Source organism: Dermatophagoides farinae, chromosome 9, assembly GCF_024713945.1.
Source record: "Dermatophagoides farinae isolate YC_2012a chromosome 9, ASM2471394v1, whole genome shotgun sequence".
Taxonomy (NCBI): domain Eukaryota; kingdom Metazoa; phylum Arthropoda; class Arachnida; order Sarcoptiformes; family Pyroglyphidae; genus Dermatophagoides; species Dermatophagoides farinae.
The window spans coordinates 1,243,915-1,263,691 of NC_134685.1; the positions used below are offsets into that span (position 1 = coordinate 1,243,915).

General features: G+C 29.0%; 2 protein-coding genes across 3 annotated transcripts; one reads left to right on the forward strand and one right to left on the reverse strand.

Annotated features, from left to right (window-relative positions):
* Positions 1 to 3,687: 3,687 nt before the first annotated feature.
* LOC124497719 (insulin receptor-like) lies at positions 3,688 to 17,690 on the forward strand. 2 transcript variants are annotated; one of them, XM_075733968.1, is made up of 15 exons: positions 3,688 to 4,785; positions 8,739 to 9,467; positions 9,961 to 10,824; positions 10,895 to 11,304; positions 11,368 to 11,503; positions 11,574 to 11,794; positions 11,885 to 12,071; positions 12,178 to 12,799; positions 12,882 to 13,111; positions 13,180 to 13,591; positions 13,673 to 14,634; positions 14,697 to 14,898; positions 14,972 to 15,285; positions 15,351 to 15,597; positions 15,660 to 17,690. In XM_075733968.1, exons 3-15 carry the CDS (start codon positions 9,978 to 9,980, stop codon positions 16,567 to 16,569), a joined length of 5,700 nt encoding a protein of 1,899 aa, XP_075590083.1. In that variant the 5' UTR covers positions 3,688 to 4,785; positions 8,739 to 9,467; positions 9,961 to 9,977; the 3' UTR covers positions 16,570 to 17,690. The 2 variants fall into 2 exon arrangements, with proteins under 2 accessions (XP_075590083.1, XP_075590082.1); XM_075733967.1 differs by having other exon boundaries at positions 8,739 to 10,824.
* Positions 17,686 to 19,724, reverse strand: LOC124497932 (uncharacterized). The gene has a single exon (XM_047061620.2). The coding sequence runs from the start codon at positions 19,669 to 19,671 to the stop codon at positions 17,686 to 17,688; it is 1,986 nt and encodes a 661-aa protein (XP_046917576.2). The 5' UTR covers positions 19,672 to 19,724.
* Positions 19,725 to 19,777: the final 53 nt, after the last annotated feature.

Sequence of the window (19,777 nt, forward strand, 5' to 3'; positions counted from 1 at the left end):
AAACAAACAAGGCAATTATTCGCCTCATCTTACCTTTCATTTTGTAGTCGTTGTCGTTGTCGTCGTCGTCGTTAGGCTGTACACAGTGATAGATTTCATCGATGGCTTTCAATACGTATTTATCAATCAAAATCAATGAAAAATAAAAACAAAATTACCCTCGATAGAAAAAAAAAATCTTGAAACTGTGACTGTGTTTGTGGTGGAAAGAGATTTCTGATGTATTTGAAATCTTTATACATGTTCCGGGAATAATGTAGTATATCCGCATTCTGTTTTTTTTTTTGTTGTTGTTTCAAATTCAACCTTGAGAAACCTATAGTTGGTTATATTACCCAATCATTATGAATTGAATTCGGATAACAAACAAACAAACAAACAAACAAACAAAAAAACGATCAATTTGAATCGGTTATTTATTTATTTGTACAAAGATGATGATGATATTGCTCATTTTTGTTGAAATAACAATTTTTCATTATAATATAATAATTTGATGAATGACGTAATTTGGGGCGTTGTAATAACCGGTAGATCGGGTTAAATGAAAATGAAACAAACATTTTTCAATGATAATGGAGCAAAAAAAAAATTACCCGAGAAAGAGAATTCTCAGGAATTTTTTCACTCATTCGAATTTTTTTTTTCATCGATACAAGTGATGAACGATTTCGATTATCGAAATCGAATCACACACACATACACACACACATCCTTCCTTGAATGTTTACATTTAAGATCAAAAAAAAAAAAAAAAAAATTTCTATCATCTGCCTGGTAACAAACAAAAAATTTTTTCAAATTCACCACTTTTTTCATTCTCTTTTTTTTGGGAATTTTTTTTTGCAATTGGAAATGTTTTTCTCTCAACACTGAATAAAGCGCAAAATTTTGTTTGTTTGTTTGTCTGTTTTTTTCTGGTGTATGTAGCAAATATTGTTGATTCAATGTGCAAAAAAAAATCCAGAAAAAAAAACAGAACCAGTAAAAAAAAGTGTATGTCTATTCAGCTTGAATGTGATTTGTTGATTATTATAACCCATATTATATTCCATCCATCATCATCATCATCATCATCATCGATTTTTGATGTTTTTTGGCTGATTGATTCAATCGATTGTTTAATGATAAAATATGAATATGTTTTTATACAATTTTTTTTTTCTATTACATTTCTACTTCATTGATTGATTGATTGATTGCTGTTGTTGTTGTCATCGATGTATCCAATCATCAATTCGATTTTTGTTCAACTCTCTCTCTCTCTCGCAGTTTTTCTGGTTTTTTTTTTCCTTTTTTGATCTGAGGATCAAATTTGTTATTTTGTCATCATTTTCACCGTCACCGTAGTCAATTTAATAAATATATATAATATCTCCATTGATGATATTTTTCATTGTGTATATGTGTATGTATAAATGATAAAGTTGTTTGCAACATTTTTACATTTTTTTTTCTGGTTTCCCCTTTTTTTTATGTGTATGTGTGTGTGTGTCTGTTTTTATTTATTTAATGATAATAACATACATATTTATTATTTTCTCATCATCATCATCATCATCGACCACCACCACCACCACCGCCACCACCACCACCACCACCGCAGAAAGGAAGTGAATGAATGTGGTAGTATAGATTCAATGGAATATTCAAAATTTGACATTTAAAACAATTTTTTTTTTTGTCATCATCATCATCATCATTATTATTATAATTGTCAAAAATGTTTTTTTCTCCACTTTTAATCTATCAACAAGCAAACAAACAAAACAAAAACAAAACAAAAACAACAATTACTCTCCACGTGAGCTTAACTATATTTTGTTTTTTAACGTTCTCTTCTTCTTCTTCTTCTTCTTCCTCCTCCTCTACGGCGTCATTTATCCGGAGTCCAACTACAACAACAACAACAACAACAATCCAAATTCATATAAAACACACATACACACAAATAACGCCGACGCCATTTCAATTTATTTTATGCTGCTGTTGTTGTTGTTGTTGTCGTTGTTATTGTTGCTTTTTCCTGCTGTTTTTCTTTTTTTTTTTTATTCTTATTGTCGATGTCAATGATGATGATGATGTTGTTTGCATTTTGGTTGCAAATAAGTTTTATTTTTCCAATGAACAAATAATTTAGTATGAATGACGGGGGGTGGTTGGGAAATGGTGCAACCAATGTGCAATTTTTTTTCATATATAGCAGACCGGCAATTTTTTTTTTTTTTACTTATTTTGAATGAATATGATGTATGCATATACAGAATGGATGCAATGTAAAAAAAAAATACACGCACACACGCACACAATCAACAATCGAATTCAATCCAATGGAATATCCAAGTGCCCCCCCCCCGTTCAATTGAATCCTGACTCGTAATTTTTTTTTTGTTCCTTTCCATTTCTCCCTTTTACCCATCCGTCGTTTTTTTTATTTTGTAAATGCGTGTACTCTATAAATTTTCGTTGTTGTTGTTGTTGTTTTGTTTTTTTTCCTCTGGTATACCAGAACTGCATACACACACACACAATGAATATAAAACGAAAATAGCAGATAACCGAATCAGATACAAAATAAAGGATACACAGTATTCAAGATGGACGATTGGATGATGATGATTATGGATAAATGACAAAAAGTACGTTGAAAAATAACGTAAAACTTGAACATTTTGTTTTCTCTCTGTGTGTGTGTGTTTAATTTGAATGAAAAATCTAAAAAAAAAACAAAACACACAGAATGATGAATTCGAGAGTTAATTTAATTTTTTTTTGTTTTAAAAAAAACTTTTTACATTCGAATATAATTTACAAATATTCCATTTTTCTCTTCTTCCTCCTACTACTGCTGCTGCTATTGCTACTACTACCATATTTTTTTCCACGCTTTTTCCTCTTCCTCTACGACCAATTAGAAGAAGAAGAAGAAGAAGAAGAAACTTGCCGGTAATCACACACACACACAATGAGAAGCGGTAATTTCAAATGTAACAATAAAAAAAAATAAAATAATATCCGCTGTGATCCATCAACTACCACTACCACATTATATATTGAAACAATTTTTGAATCAAAAATAATAAACATACACACAAATAATTGTTGGCGGGTAAAAAAGCAAATGAAAATTATCATACTTATAAAATACCGCTCCATTTTGTTTTTTTTTAATTTTTATTTCAAATCATCATCGTGTGAATATATTAGAATAACAAAACAACAACAAAACAATTCATCATTCATCATACACACACACACACAGAAATAATTTTTCCACATTCACATCATTGTTTGCTGTTCCAACAAAGTTTTTTTTTCATGTTGTTTTGTGTTTTTTTGTGTTTGTTCCAATTTTGAACAACGTCAACAACAACAACAACGACGACAACGACAACAACAGTAACATAATCTCCTTTTATATATATCTATATATATATATATACTATATCTCTCTCTTCTATATATATATATACATATGTATTGTGCAATGATATATATCACACATATGGTGGTCGTAGTGGTATGTGTGCATGTGTGTGGATATATGATGATGATGATGAGGAAAAATAGAAATAAAAAAAAAAAGATTTGGGAAAAAAACAACTCTCTTTACACACACAAAAATATGCAGTAATACCACGTTTATGCGAATTAAGATTAGTGAATGAATATGAATATAAAGTGAAATGTATGTTTTGCCTTTCAAAACATTCAAAACCCTCTCATGTGCTAACCGGTGTAACACTGTACTCTCATCATCATCACGTTCATCATCATCATCATCATCATCATCAATAATCGTGAACAACAACAACAACAACAACAAAATTTCAGATTCAATGTGTTTTTGTATGTGTGGTGTGTGTTTGCAAATATTTTTTTTCTCTTCTTCCTCTCTCTCTCTCTCACTAAACAACAACAACAACAACAACACATCTCTGCGCCGTTCCATTTCGAATCTTTTTTTTTTCTTCGTATATTATTTTTTTTTTCATCTTTATCGTCGTCATCGTATGTTGTTGTTGTTGTTGTTGGTTGTTGGTTGGTTGTCTTAGTCTTCGTCGTCGTTTTTTCTACATTTTCGTTTTTTTTTGCCTAATTTAAGAAGAAAAAAAAACTAAATAAAATCATCAAAAAAAATTCTGAAATACTCGTCGTCTTTTTGTATATATATAAAGTAGTCATCAAATCAAATTATTATTATTTTTTATTATGATGGACCATGTATATTCATTATCATCATCATCATCAACAACAACAACAACAATTTTATTCAATTCATTCAATGTTTTTATATGTTTGTGGTTGTTAGTTGTTATATATATGTTATTATTATTATTGGTGTGGTATAAGCATATATACGATATATTATTATATTCAAGTAATTTCCAACAACAACAACAACAACAAAAAAACCATGGCCTAATGTGATGATGATGTCGTCGTCGTTTTCATTGTTGTTATTGTTGTATTTTCATCATCATCATCATCATCATCATCAACAATCATCATCAAGTACGATGATGTAAACAATTTGAAACAAAAAAAAAGTGAAACCCTTTTTTTATCTGTAATTGAAAACAAAATTTCGAATATCATCAAACAACAACAACAACTACATCATCGATTCCACATTTTCGATTGTTTTACTACTCTCTTGTCTACATTTTCAACATCAACAGAGCAAAATAAAACAAAACAAAACAAAAAAAAAATCGAATCATCTGATTCTCATCGAATAAATTCTTCTTTTGTTGTCCATGTTTTTATTATTATTATTATTTGGTATGTCTGATATATTTGTGATTTAAATTTAAAAATTTCATCATCATCATCATCATCATCATCATGTCTGTGATTATTTATCTGCTAAAACAAAAATCTTTGTCATTTTCATTTTGTATTTCTACCGGATTTTCTTATATCTTCGGGATAATTTTCTCTTTTCCAATTTTTTTGTTTTGTTTTGTTTCTATATGTATATGGCACATACATTTGTGTATTGCTCTGATTTTTTTTTTCTTTGCTATTTGATTTCTTGATTTTTCTGTGTCATCATGTGTGTGTGTGTGTGTAACTTGATTTAGTTTTGTTTGTTTATTCGCTTGTTAATGATTATTACCGTTATTATTAAATGCAGTAATTTTCCGTTTCTGGATTGTTTGAACAGCAACAACAAACCCCCATATATGACACGCACACACACACACACTAAATGATGATATGATAAAAGATTTCATACCATCACAACATGATTGACTTTTTAAATTTTTTCACCAAATTGATATGTATATAGATTGATTATTTGTTTTGACCACCAATTTATTGATTTTTGATGATTTGTTTCGTCAAAATGTTTTCTACTTTTTTTTGGGAGGGGGGTTTGATTCAATATTCACATTCTTTTTTATGTTTTCTGCATACATACATAATCATCATTGGTGATAATCTGATTAATTTCTGTTTTATATTTTTGATCTGTTAGTTTTTTTTGCCTGTTGAATAATTGATTAACTTCATCATCATCACCATTGATTGATTGATTAAGATTGGCTGAGAATTTGCCTGTTGAAAAAGATTCCAATATTTTTACTACCACCATCATTGTATCAAGATGATAATGATAATGTATGTATGTATGTATTTGGTGGTAAAAGAAATAGCGATGAAAACAAAAACAACAACAACAACAACAAGAAAAATTGCTTCAAGTGAAAAACAAAATGATAAAAAGTAACAAGAAGAAAAAAAAAGTGAAAAATTTCATCATCATCATCATCACCATTTCAATCCTTTATTGAATAATAGGGGGAGAGATGAGGATGTTTTTTTTTTAATTTTTCCTACGATGATGATGGGTTTTTTTCCTCGTCATTTTTTCCATCATTGAAATGAAATGGAATGGAATGGAATGAATATCTCTTTAGTTTGTTGTTTTTTTCAATTTTTTTTCCTCCTTTGTATATTCAATGTGTGTGTGTGTGTGTGTGTGTGTGTCTGTTACTTTGTGTTTTCAAATTTCTTTTTTCTTTTCTTTTTGAAAAATTCACTATTGTCATTTCGTCATGTCTTGTTTTTTATTTCTGTAAATTGTAAACAAAATATGGATTAATGTGTCGGGTAATGTGTGTGTGTGTGTTGATAATTTTTTTTTGTGGCACGAGTTTTTTTTTAGCGAAAAAAATAGAGATTTCCAACATCGATAATATGTGGTGATCATTTTTGTTTTGTGTTTTGTTTTGTTTTGTTTGATCCAAAAAAACTTACTCCTACTTTTATTACTCTGCTATTTTGAAATGTCAATATAAATTTTTTTTTTCATTCTAGGTAGTGGGTGGGAAGAGGTGCGTGAGAATAAATTGAAGAATTGTATGCGTTGGTGTTCATTTCAAACCAATTTTTATCTTTTAAATTATCAAAGTTGTATCATCATCTATCTATACTGAGATTTTTTTTTGCTAAATTTAATTCTCATGAATTTGAATTTCAGTCTCATTCTATCTTTTGTGTGTGTATATTTGTTTTTCCATGGAATCGCTGTAGTAGTAGTAGTTGTTGTTGTTGTTGTTGTTGTTGGTTTTTAGTTGGTTGGTTGATAGATATAGATAGATAGATAGATAATATATTATTGTCCTGAAAATCTTGGCCTTAACCTTCGATTTTCTATTTGGAGAGAAAAAAAAATGAAAATTTGTTTTTGTTTTGTGTTAATCAGAATCTTTGATCTTGAAATGGACAAACGAAAATCTATTTTTTTTTTTTGTTCACTCTTGTTAATTTGAATTTTGAAACACGGAGAAAGAGTCAGAGATAGAGAGAGGGCAAAACCCGGATATAAATAGCAACACCTAGCCATAATCTAATCTTGTATTAGGTAGGAAAAAAAATTTTTTTTTTCAATATTCATTTTTGGAACTAAAAATATAAATATAACCGATTACCGTATTTTTGAAAATTGTTTTTGACAGTTCCAGTGATCCAGAGGTTTTCCATTTTTTCCATTTTTTTTTTTTTTTTTTTTTTGATTGGCCAGAAAAAAAAATCGAATGAACCGAATTTTGTGAAGAAAAAAAAAATATTCGGTACCCGAACAACCAAATAAAATAATAATAATTGACTTTATTATTATTATTATGCAAAACACAATAAAACGATGAGGGAAAGAAAGTGCTGCATACACACACAAAACTGGGGTTAATTTTTTTTCGTTTCTCTTTTTATTTTCTCTTTATAGAATAAATCACCAATTAGAAATTTGACTTAATCCTTTTGTGTGTGTGTGTGTTTCGAAAATCTTTTGAATAACATAGATTTGATACACACACACATGCATGCATAACATTTGAATCATGAGGATTTTTTTTAATTGAAATGAGGTTTCTGTTTTTTTTTTTTTTTGATTTGATTTGATTCGATTCTTGAGATTATATATCAAATTGAATTGTGTAATATGTAAATTATAATGAATCATCATCATCATCAACGATTCTTAATCGATTGATTTTTGTTGTTGTTGACGTTTTTGTTGTTTTTTTTTTGGCCACGTAACTCCACGATCATCATTAAATTACCGGCTTATGTTTGTCTGTATGTGTGTGTGTGTGACATATAAAAAAAAATTGTCGATGGAATGTTGATCTTGTTGATCAAGTTTGAAATTTTTTTTTTGTAATTGAAGTAAAAAAAAACATTCGAATCGAATCGATGTATCATAAGGAGGATGACCACCTGGTGTGTGTGAGCTTGTGTGTGTGTGTGTGTTTGATCCGATTATTCAGACATGCACACACACACACACACACACCTGAATTCGAATGTTCATTGTCCGTTAAATGGGAATATACCTTTTTTTTCTCAAGAAGAAAAAAAAATATTTAAAAATTCACTCTCACTCTACTTTTGAATATCACCGAACATTGACATCATCCAATAATAATTATTTATATTCTTTTTTTTTACCCCCGAATCACCATCATCACCACCACCACCACCGATACTATTTTTTTTTATATTATTTAAACCATGATGCCACACCACACCACAGATGAATGATGATGATGGCAACGACCACGATCATCATCATCATCTACATAATCATTTCAACTACCACCAGTTGAGTCTTGTTTATAATGTGTGTGTGTGTGTGTTTAGTCGTCATCATCATCATCATTGCCGTCGTCGTCGTCGTCGTCGTCGCATAATCGATGCATACGGAGGGCAAAGACCAGCATTATTACTTGTCCTTACATTTTTTTTTCGTTACTTTTTTTTCCATAGTAGCTAGTAGGATAAATCATTCACCTCCATATTGAGCATCATTTTTTTTTTGTATTGAAATCCAGTATAAAATTCAAAAAGCAATATATATATATAACCAAAAAGGAAAAAGGTCATCCATAGTGTCAATGTCTTTGTTTTGTGTGTGTGTGTGTGTGTGTGTGTATGGTAAACGAAATAAACTTGCTTTGCCTGCTTTTTTTTATTCTATAATAAAACTAATGATGATGATGATGATGAACTACTACATACTATGTGTATATTGAATGTCATTGATTCAATATTTTTTTATTTTCATCATTATTTCGGTAATGGTTCATTCATTTCATTCGCTAAACAATGAAATGAAATGGAATGATGATGACGACGTTTTTTTCTATTTTTTTTCCTTTGTCAATTCGTTTTTACATTATTTCAGAATTCTAATTTTTTTTTTGTTTTCTTCAATTTTTTTCTTCCAGGTAATCTGAAAATCATGTCATTTGATGAATGACAACAACAACAACAGCAACAAAAATGATGATGATGATGATGAAACGAAAACGTAATCGAATTGAAACGCATCATAATCATGATCAACATCATCATAATTTGATTTTATCAACATTGTTTACATGTTCATCATCATCATCGCCATCGCCATCAACAACAACAACTACAGCTATAAATACAATTTGGACATTTAATAATTTAAATATCATCATCATTGAATCTGATACATCATGGATCAATCTGTGATTGATTGATTAATTGATTTTTGTATGTTTTGTGTACATCATTATAGAAACAACAGCAAAATAAACAACTGAATGAAAATTTTTTTTATTTTTTCAAATCAACAATAAACAACAAGTGGTGGTTTTTTTTTCTTTAAATTTCAAGGTGCAATATTATTCATATACCGGCTAAATAATCAATACCTCAGAGGAAAATATTTTTTCTATTTGTAGTGAGAAAATAATCAACATCATCATCATCATCATCATCATCATCATGATCAATGAACAACACAACATTGAAACTTGTTTTTTCTGTCAACAATTTTCTACTTTTTACAAACGAATCTTTTACCAACCACAAACAACAACAACAACAACAACAACATTCTTACACACTCTATATGTATTATATGAATTTAAATTTCATATAGAAAGTTGCATTTGATGAATCAACATTCTATCTATATCAATGTAATTGGTGGAATATAATAAATAAAATATATACGAGTGCAATCGTCATCATAAACATCTATTTACCCTTTTCCAAACACACACACACACAAATCATTCTGATATTCCAAGATTTTGTTTTTTTTTACCATCCATCAATATTCGATTAAAACAAACCGATATTGATTATGATGATGATGATCATTGTCATCATCATTTCAAACATCATCCATAATGTTGATCAGGATTATTATAGAAAGTGAAAATTTTTACAATAATCACTACTATGATAAATATGATGATGATGATGATGATTACCACCATCAATATGTCCACCACCATTATCATAATGATGATGATGGACAAATAATATTAATTTTTATAAAAAATTGTTTGGAATTTATAATGATTATGATGATAATGTTTTTAAAACGATTATTATCAACATTATTATTGGCATTATTTACATTGTATGCCATAATAATATCAATGAAAATGTCTACAATGATATCAGCTGCAAGTTTAACATTAATGTCGACAACAACAACAAATTATCGATTGATAATGGATCGACTTATGAATAATGACCTATTATTCAATCATCATCATCATCATCATAATGTAAATAATTTATCATCATCATCATCATCTTCCATAATTTCAACAACTAAAACAAAAACAAAATCGACAATGGTGGCTACAAAACAATCATCATCATCATCAACATCAACATTACCATCAGTATCATTTTCATTGATTCGTAAAATTTATTCATATTTATTCTGCAATTGGACACGTGCAAATCATCATAATCATAATCATAATTATCATAGACATGGATGTCGTAGACATCATCATCAACATTATCGTGATCGTTGTCATCATCCATTTTTATTCAATAATAATAAAAATCACATCATCAATGATGATAACAATACATTGTCATCTTCAACAACAACAAATAGTCAAAAACATCATACATCATCATCATCATCGTCAACGTTATTATTATTGCTCTACTATTATACATCAATATTATTATTTGTTATGATTACGATTAATCTTTTTGCAATAGCCGATACAACGGCTATAACAATTCCAATGTCGATGGAATCATCAAAGACAACAACAACAACAACGAATATTCCGGTAATGGAATTCGGTACAACATCGTTGTCTTTGTCATCATCGTCATCATCATCATCATCAATGAATGATTCAAATGATGATGAAGATGATGATGATGATGGTCATCATGAAATTATACATGCTGCCTTTACTGCAAATCCTGTTTTATCACAACAACAACAACAACAACAACAGCAGCAACAACAACGACATTCTTCAATACAAAATCCATACATTTTTGAAGAACATGGTAAGTTTGATAAAATGTTTAAAAAAAAAATTAATCAACTTTTTTAATTTATTTGACAATAATTAAAAAGTTTGTAGCAGTATCGATATAAGAAATACGGTGGCCAATTTTCGTCTATTAGAAAACTGTACTGTTGTAGAAGGTTTTCTTAAAATTGTACTCATTGATAATGGCAAACCGATTGATTACGAAAATATAACTTTTCCAAAATTACGTGAAATAACCGATTATTTGCTTGTATTTCGTGTTAGTGGCCTATTATCATTGGTTAAAATGTTTCCAAATTTATCAGTTATACGTGGCCGTACATTATTACATAATTATGCATTTGTCATCTATGAAATGTTATCATTACAGGAGATTGGTCTAAAAAGTTTAACAAATATTGTACGTGGCGATATACGTATTGAAAAGAATCCAAATCTTTGTTTTGTTGATACGGTAGATTGGAGCCGTATAGCTAAACATTTTTTGATCTCGGTATGTATCCATTTGATTATTAAATGTGGTTAATTTTGTTGTTGTTGTTGTTGTGCTATTTAGAAAAATAAAGATCACAAATCTTGTCCAAATTGTGATGAAAAATGTCCACGTGTTAGTGCAAGACGTATTGATGGTAAAGTAATTGGTGATAGTGATAATCGTGTTTGTTGGACACGTGATATTTGCCAAAAACATTGTAAGTATTTTGATTGATTGATTGATTATTATTTTTATTGATTGTTTTTTTTATTTTATTTCCAATTCAGTTTGTTTAACCGAATGTGAATCAATGAATCGAACATGTGCAAGAACAGGTGAATGTTGTCCTGAACAATGTCTTGGTGGATGTATACGCGATCTTAATCATAATAATAACGATGATGATAATGATAATAATGATGATCAAATGAATTGGAAATGTTTTTCTTGTAAAAAATTTCGTTATCAAAATCGTTGTTATGATACATGTCCAAATGGTAGCTATGCTGTAAGTGATTAGAATTTTTTTTCAACGAATTTTTTTTTATTATTAATCTGCATTTTTCCATTTTTTATTTACAAAAAAAAAATTATCTAGTATTTGAATCGTCGTTGTTTAAGTAAAGATGAATGTCATCAATTGTCAGCAAAATTATCAACTGGTTATCAACGTTATCGTTTCAAAGCATTTGGTGGTGAATGTGATCATCAATGTCCAGTTGGTTATGAAGAAGATCAAAATGATTCAAACAAATGTGTTAAATGTGAACATACATGTCCAAAAAGTAATTATTCATTTTTTTTACAAATATTGACAACATATATCAATTATTCATCCGTTATTGTTGTTGTTGTTGTTGTTGTTGTTGTTATTATTATCATTATTGACAGTTTGTGAAAGTACACAGATAAACAACATTGCCAGTGCACAAGCATTAAAAGGATGTACGAAAATAAATGGCAGCCTCGAAATATACATCAATGATCAGGATTCACAGATTGTACAGGAATTACAAGAATATCTTAAAGATTTGGTTGAAATAACCGGATATCTACGAATTGCTCGTTCATTTCCTTTGATAACATTGAATTTTTTACGAAATCTTAAATTAATACGCGGAGATTCATTGGAACGTAATTCATATTCATTGCTTATATTTGATAATCCAAATCTACAAGATTTATGGCCATTTAAATCAGATGAATTTATGATCAACAATGAAAAACGTATCCGTATACAACGTGGACAGATATTTGTACATTTGAATCCAAAATTATGTTATCAAAAAATTCTTTCAATGATTGATTATGTTGATGGTTTACATCAACCATGGGATGAACGTGATGTATCTTCACATTCGAATGGTGATAAAGTTCCATGTAATGTATCCGTGTTAGATGTACGAATCAAACAAAGTGGTCCGGAAATGGTTATTATTGAATTTGAAAATTTTGCCAACAAAATGGAAGATCAACGTTCATTAGTTGGATATTTAATCTATACTCGTGAAGCGTAAGTTGTTTTCATTGTTTTTCAATTATCACTTGTAATCTGATCAGATTGTTTTTTCCGTTTTTTTTTTTTTTGTTAACAGTGAAAATAAAAATGTAACCATTTTTGATGGCGTCAATGCCTGTTCAAATAATGAATGGACTGTTCGTGAATATGATATTGTTGAAAATGATAATAATACTCATCATGAACATTTGATTACAAATCTTAAACCATTTACACAATATGCATTGTATATAAAAACATATACAATTAATACAGCTAATAAAGGTGCACAAAGTGATATTAAATATTTTACAACAAAACCTGATAGTAAGTATCATTGTTTTTTTTTTCCTAAAATTATCATGATATTAATCATTATGAAATTAATTCAACAGCACCCTCACAACCACTAAATTTATGGGCAAAAGCAATGAAATCTACTGAAATCATTCTAAGATGGGAACCACCATCCAAACCGAATGGTCTTGTAAAATCATATAAAGTAACTGTGACAGAAGAAAAATATTCCAATTTTTTTCATATGGAACGTGGATCAATACAATGTGGTAAACGTTCATCAAGTCAAATGACTAGTCCAGCTGTTGTTGTTTTACCAAAAACATCGACAGCATCGAATGCAACATTAACATCAAAACAATGTTGTAGCTGTAATAGTAAAAATAATAATAAAAAACAAAAACAAACGAATAATGATGGTGGAAAAAGTCAGATTAAATTTCGACCAAATGATGTTGAACAAAGTATTTCTTTTGAAGATACTTTGTTAAATATTGTATATGTTAAAAGGTAATTTGAATCATTCAAAAATAGATTCATCATATTTCAATATTTCTTCCCTGTCCCCCCCCTTTTCAACTATTTTTACAGGATGGATAAATTATCAATCACTAATGTTGATGAAGATCTTAGAATGATAAACGGTGATAATCGTAGCCGTCGACATATTAAAGATGAAAACTTTGATAACATAAAAAATAATTCATCAATAATTGAAAATGAAATTGATGATCATCCATTTTCAATTGTAGATAATAAATTGAATCATCATCATAATGATAGTGATGATGATGATGGTCATGACGATGAAAATTTATTGACCACATCTAATAACATTCCACAAACAACAACATCATTTGATATGAATTCAACTACTGAATCACCATTATTACAACCATCAGCCACTAATGAAACTTTGTCAACATTTCAATCAAAAGTAACAGTCTTTACTGAATATGCTCAAATCAAAGATCTTAAACATTATACTGAATATATTATCGAAGTTGTAGCATGTCAAGATGACAGTAAAGAACGAAAATTTTGTAGTGTATCGGCAATAACATCAATTAAAACATTACCATTGCCTGGTGCCGATGATATTAATAAAACATTCATATCATATTCATTTGAGAATAGTACATCAAGTTCATTATCATCGGTAACACTGCGTTGGCTGCCACCGACCGATCCGAATGGTTTTATACTTAGCTATGAAATTGAATATCAATCTGAAGAATTTCCAAAACAATTTATTTGTATCTCATCAAATGATCATCATCGTAATGATAATGGTTATAATATCAAATTACCATCGGGTAATTATTCGTTTCGTTTGCGTGCACTTTCGTTGGCCGATTATGGAAATTGGACCGAACCAATCTATGTTTATATTGAAGAACCGGCTAACGCTAATTTTAAATTTGTGATTATCGCCATATTCATCATATTCATTTTGACAATAATCATAGCTATTGTGTATTATAAATATCGTGTCAATCAGAACAAATTGGACTACATTTCGGTCAATCCAGATTATATTAATTCCAATTTTAGTATGTATTTTCAGTTTTTTTCTTTCATTTTTAGAAATAATTTCAATTTATATTATTTTTAGATTATAAATTGGATCCGAAATGGGAGATACCACGTGATAAAATAACTTTGATCCATGAGCTTGGTCAAGGCTCATTTGGTAAGGTTTATGTGGGTGAATTTATCAAAGATAAATTGACCATTCGTTGTGCGGTGAAAAAATTGAATGAAAATAAAGGCGCTCGTGATCGTGCCAATTTTCTTAAAGAAGCTGAAATTATGAAGTATGTGTCTCATTTATTATTATTGTAATTTTATGTTGATTGATTCAAATTTTATTTTTCTACCAAAAAAAAGATCATTCACAGATTGTCATCATGTGGTCAAATTAATGGGAATATGTTCCAAAGATCAACCATTTTTAGTGTTAATGGAAATTATGCCTAACGGTGATCTGCGTAATTATCTCCGTAAAAATCGACCCGATGATCAGGAAAATTTGAATCCATCGCCACCTACATTGTTGCAAATTTATCGAATGTCCATCGAGATAGCTGATGGTATGGCGTATTTAGCATCTAAAAAATTTGTTCATCGTGATCTAGCTGCACGTAATTGTATGCTATCTGAAGATTTGACAGTTAAAATCGGTGATTTCGGAATGACTAGAGGTTAGACAGTGAATAGATAGTTTTGATTTTATTTTTCTAACACCAAAAATCTTTCCTTTTCACAGATATCTGTGAATCAGATTATTATCGTAAAGGTGATAAAGGATTTTTACCAGTACGATGGATGAGTCCAGAATCATTGAAGGATGGTATTTTCACTACTTATTCCGATGTTTGGGCCTATGGTGTGGTGCTATGGGAAATTGTTACTTTAGGTTCACAACCATATCATGGAATGTCTAATGAAGAAGTTCTCAAATATATCATGGATGGTAATCATATGATTGAACCAGAAAATTGTCCAAAAGTCATGTAATTAATAACTAAAAATGATTATTTGATTTTTTTCAAATTACTTATTGTACAATTTACAGGTGGCAGCTCATGTTATTATGTTGGAATAAGAAACCAAAATCACGACCAACATTCCTGCGTTTAATACAGATCATGTTGAATCATATAGCCGAAAAGGAAACATTCCTTAACGTCAGTTTTTACAATATTGATAGATTGAAAACAGAAGAAAAGAATAATAATGATAATGATCATCATAATAATCAGCAACAGAAAAATGTTGGAAAAGAAACGAATAATAATAATAATAATAACCAAAAAGATGAAACTTTAGTACCATTGAATGGTTCACATACAAGTAGTTCGATCTGTTCATCATCATCATCATCATTATCATCGACTCCATCATCAAGTGATGACGAAGATGATGATGATAAACAACTCAATGATGATGATATAGATGTACAATTTTTTCCATTAAGCGGTAAAGAAATATTTGATGCAGATCATCCAACCATACAACAGACAAGACGATTATCTATACCGAATGATACAGCTACAACCAACACGACAGTAAACATTTGGAATGATAATGATAGCGGTGTCAAATTAAATAACGACAATAGTAATCAATTGAATCAACAAGTTTCAAAACCAGAAACAATTGTTGGTACTGCCCATCATAATAGTTATCCAATGGAGATATTTACACATCAAAAATCGAATAAATTAACCATAAATCAACAAACCGAACAGCAGCAGCAGCAGCATAATGGTGATTATCATGATTCACCACAAAGTTCATCTGAAATATTGAATACAACATCAAATGAATTGAATCCAGTAACGAAAATGAAAATGAATTATCATGATCATGATCATGATCATCATATTCATAAACGTCATATTAATGTTCCTACCACCAATAATAAAACGACAACAAATTGTAATATTATCAATGGCCATTTTATCGATACATCAATGGTATGATGAATTAATTGATCAAGAAACATTCTTTGATCATTGATTATCGATAATTTTACTCATCAATTGTAATTATACTCATCATCATCATCATCATAATGTATAAAGTACATTGATACATCATCAAAAATGACAATTGAAAAAAAAAAACACTCATTACTCATACAACCGCCATATAAAAATAATCAATTCAGATGAATTTTTCTTATCATTCCCAGATTATTTATTCAAAGAGATTCTTTGGTAAGAAATTCTCTTTTTACAAAAAAAAACATTCGATAAAAAACAAAGAAAAAAAACTCGTGAAATTTTTTTTTGTTGTGAAACACGTCGTTTATACACATGGTGACAACAACAACAACAAACAAACAAACAAACAAAACCAACTTTATTTATTTGATAAACAAAGCCGGGATATATATAAAAATTTCAAATCTATTCACTTCTATATATACAATAAACGGATAATCCTGATGATAAACGATTACAAATACATCAATACAGACAGACAGACATCACTTAACCTCCTCCTACGCTCATAATTATTCGTAAACTAAGCGTGCAAATCTTTTAAAACGCCCAAAACAAAAATTTTGTTATTGATGAATCGATTGATTTATTCATCCATTTTTTTTCTCACTTGTTGTTGATTGATGTTTATTCGTTTGTTTGTTGATTTTTTTTTTTAATTTTTTTTCAAATCAAATTTTTCTACCATTTTTTTTCACTATCTCTCTCTCTCTGTCTCTCAATTTTTTCATCATCATCATCATTTCACTTATTTATCTTTCTATATTGGCTCTCTTTTTCCCAATTTTTTTTTTCATTTTTCTTTTGCTCTATATATTTATACACACACACACACACAAAAAAAAATGTATACATTATGAACGTCGCCTCCGATTTATATACCTCTTTCTCACTCTCTATACATCTTGTCTTTGTTAATCCACACACCCACACACGACAAACAAACATTTTTTTTTTTGATGATAAAACACATATTTATATTTATTATTATTTTACTTGTTTTATACATGAAAATGTTGTTGGAGAATATTCATTTATTCATTCATTTTTTTTCGCTTGTAAATAAATTGTTTCCACATAATTGAAAAACATTTAAACATTCGAATCGATTATCGATGGATATAATCGATATTCATAGCTATTTAGATTATATTCAAAATGACAATATTCATTATTATTAATTTCAGCTGATCGTTTTTGTTGTTGTTGTTGTTTCGAAATGTCCATTGATGATGGTTCGAAAATCATTGCAATTTTCGATAATCTAAGATATGGTGGTATCATATTGATTGGTGATTGAATTTTTGATTCATACAATTGAGTATTATTATTACGGATCATAGACAAGTTATTATTATTATTATTATTCATTGGTGATCGATTCGATTTTTGATGAAAATTCATTCGAAATTGTACTGTATGACTGAATGTACATTGTGTATCAAGATTTTGTAGATTATCTCTTGTGATAAGTAAATCAAAATCGATGAATAATTTTCTTGATGTACGTGGTAATCGATTACCAATCATCCATATTAATGAATTATGTTCATTTTTCAACTGTCCTTGGCTAATATGTATTGAATCACGAATAATTAGATTATTGATTGAATTTCCAATCGTTTGAACCTGTTTTTTTGATTGGCCACGATTTAGGCTGAATTTGATGATAAAATATTTAAATTTTACATCTTCAAATGATATTTTATTATTGATCCAAAGAGTCAGATTGATGTGGTGAATATTTTTTGAATCAATAAATGATTGTTGCTGTTGCTGTTGCTGGCCTGAACTTTGTATCTGACTAGATTTTCTATGAATCGTATATTTAGTTTGAAAAAATTTCCATTCATTTGATGATCGATCAGCTGAATAATTTTTATTACCATTGTTATCATTTTGTTGTTTATTATTATTAGTTTTATAATGAATTATATTGAGATTATATTGATTACGATTGTTAATATCATAAATTATGGTTGATTCATTAGCCACCGTACAACAATTGGTTGGTAATGTCAATGAACAGGAATGTAAATTCTCTATGGTTAAAACAATATCCGATTTCGATGATGATTTATGTTTTGTATCAATATAATTCAATGTCAATGTACCGAATATTGTTTCATTGTCCGGGGCTTTCAGTTCATCCGATTGGAATGAAGTGGATAGTGATTCTGTTAAACGTATCGATATGACAGTATCTTTGGGATATAATTTCGATGATAACAATACATCTTGATCGGATTTTGTTTTGATCAATGTACCAAATGGCATATAACTGGTTATGAATAATTCCATTGAACGTGATGATTTATTTTTAGCAAAAAACATTGATGATATCATATGTAAAATAGTATACGATAATGAAATGTTTGGTTCTTGTAGTAAAAGTTTTTCATTAGCATCACAATGATCATGATTTATTGTTTTGATCAATTCTAATTGAGATTTTTGGCTAATTCTTGGACAACAAACAAACAGATAACCTTGATGTTCATAAACCAATAAAATTAGATTATCAACAAGACCTGATTTAGATGTTCGATGAATATCTTCATGACTAATTGATGATGATGACATTGATATTGAACGTTCTCGTTGTTTTCTCATATTGACCAATGGACATACAATCAATGGTAGATGATTGTAAAGACAAAGATATTCTTTTATTATACTTGATTCTGTTGATGAATCCATTTGTGATGTTTGTCGTGAAACTGTTGCTATCGTATTCACCGTCGTATTGGACATCATCGATGATAATGATGACAATGAACATGATGATGATGATGATGAACGTCGATCACGGCTATATTGAGAAAAATTATCTTGATTTTCAAATGATGATGATGATGATGTAGAAATATTTAGATTCGATTCTTTTGTCTTTTTTGCATTATTCGTACTGATTGATTGATTATCGATGCCCAATGAAATGTATAGACATTTAATAAATTCTTGTGCCGTAATCAATGGAAATGTGTAGCCATCTTTTTTCTCTAGATTTGGAAAAAATTTTGAATAAAGAATCTTTTTATCTGCCAATGAAATCAACCATAATCTATAGATTGTCATGTTGAAAATTTATCATGAAAAAAAACACCCACATTTGAATTTTTTAAATTTAAAAAATCACAACAACAACAGCTGATTATATATAGAATTTTTGATTACAGAATAA

Coding starts and splice junctions, on each gene's coding strand:
- LOC124497932 (XM_047061620.2), bottom strand. CDS start 19,671: ATGACAATCTATAGATTATGGTTGATTTCATTGGCAGATAAAAAGATT.
- LOC124497719 (XM_075733967.1), top strand. CDS start 9,681: ATGTTGATCAGGATTATTATAGAAAGTGAAAATTTTTACAATAATCAC. Junction 11,305..11,367: donor CTAAACATTTTTTGATCTCG/GTATGTATCCAT, acceptor TGTGCTATTTAG/AAAAATAAAGATCACAAATC. Junction 14,635..14,696: donor TTATATTAATTCCAATTTTA/GTATGTATTTTC, acceptor TATTATTTTTAG/ATTATAAATTGGATCCGAAA.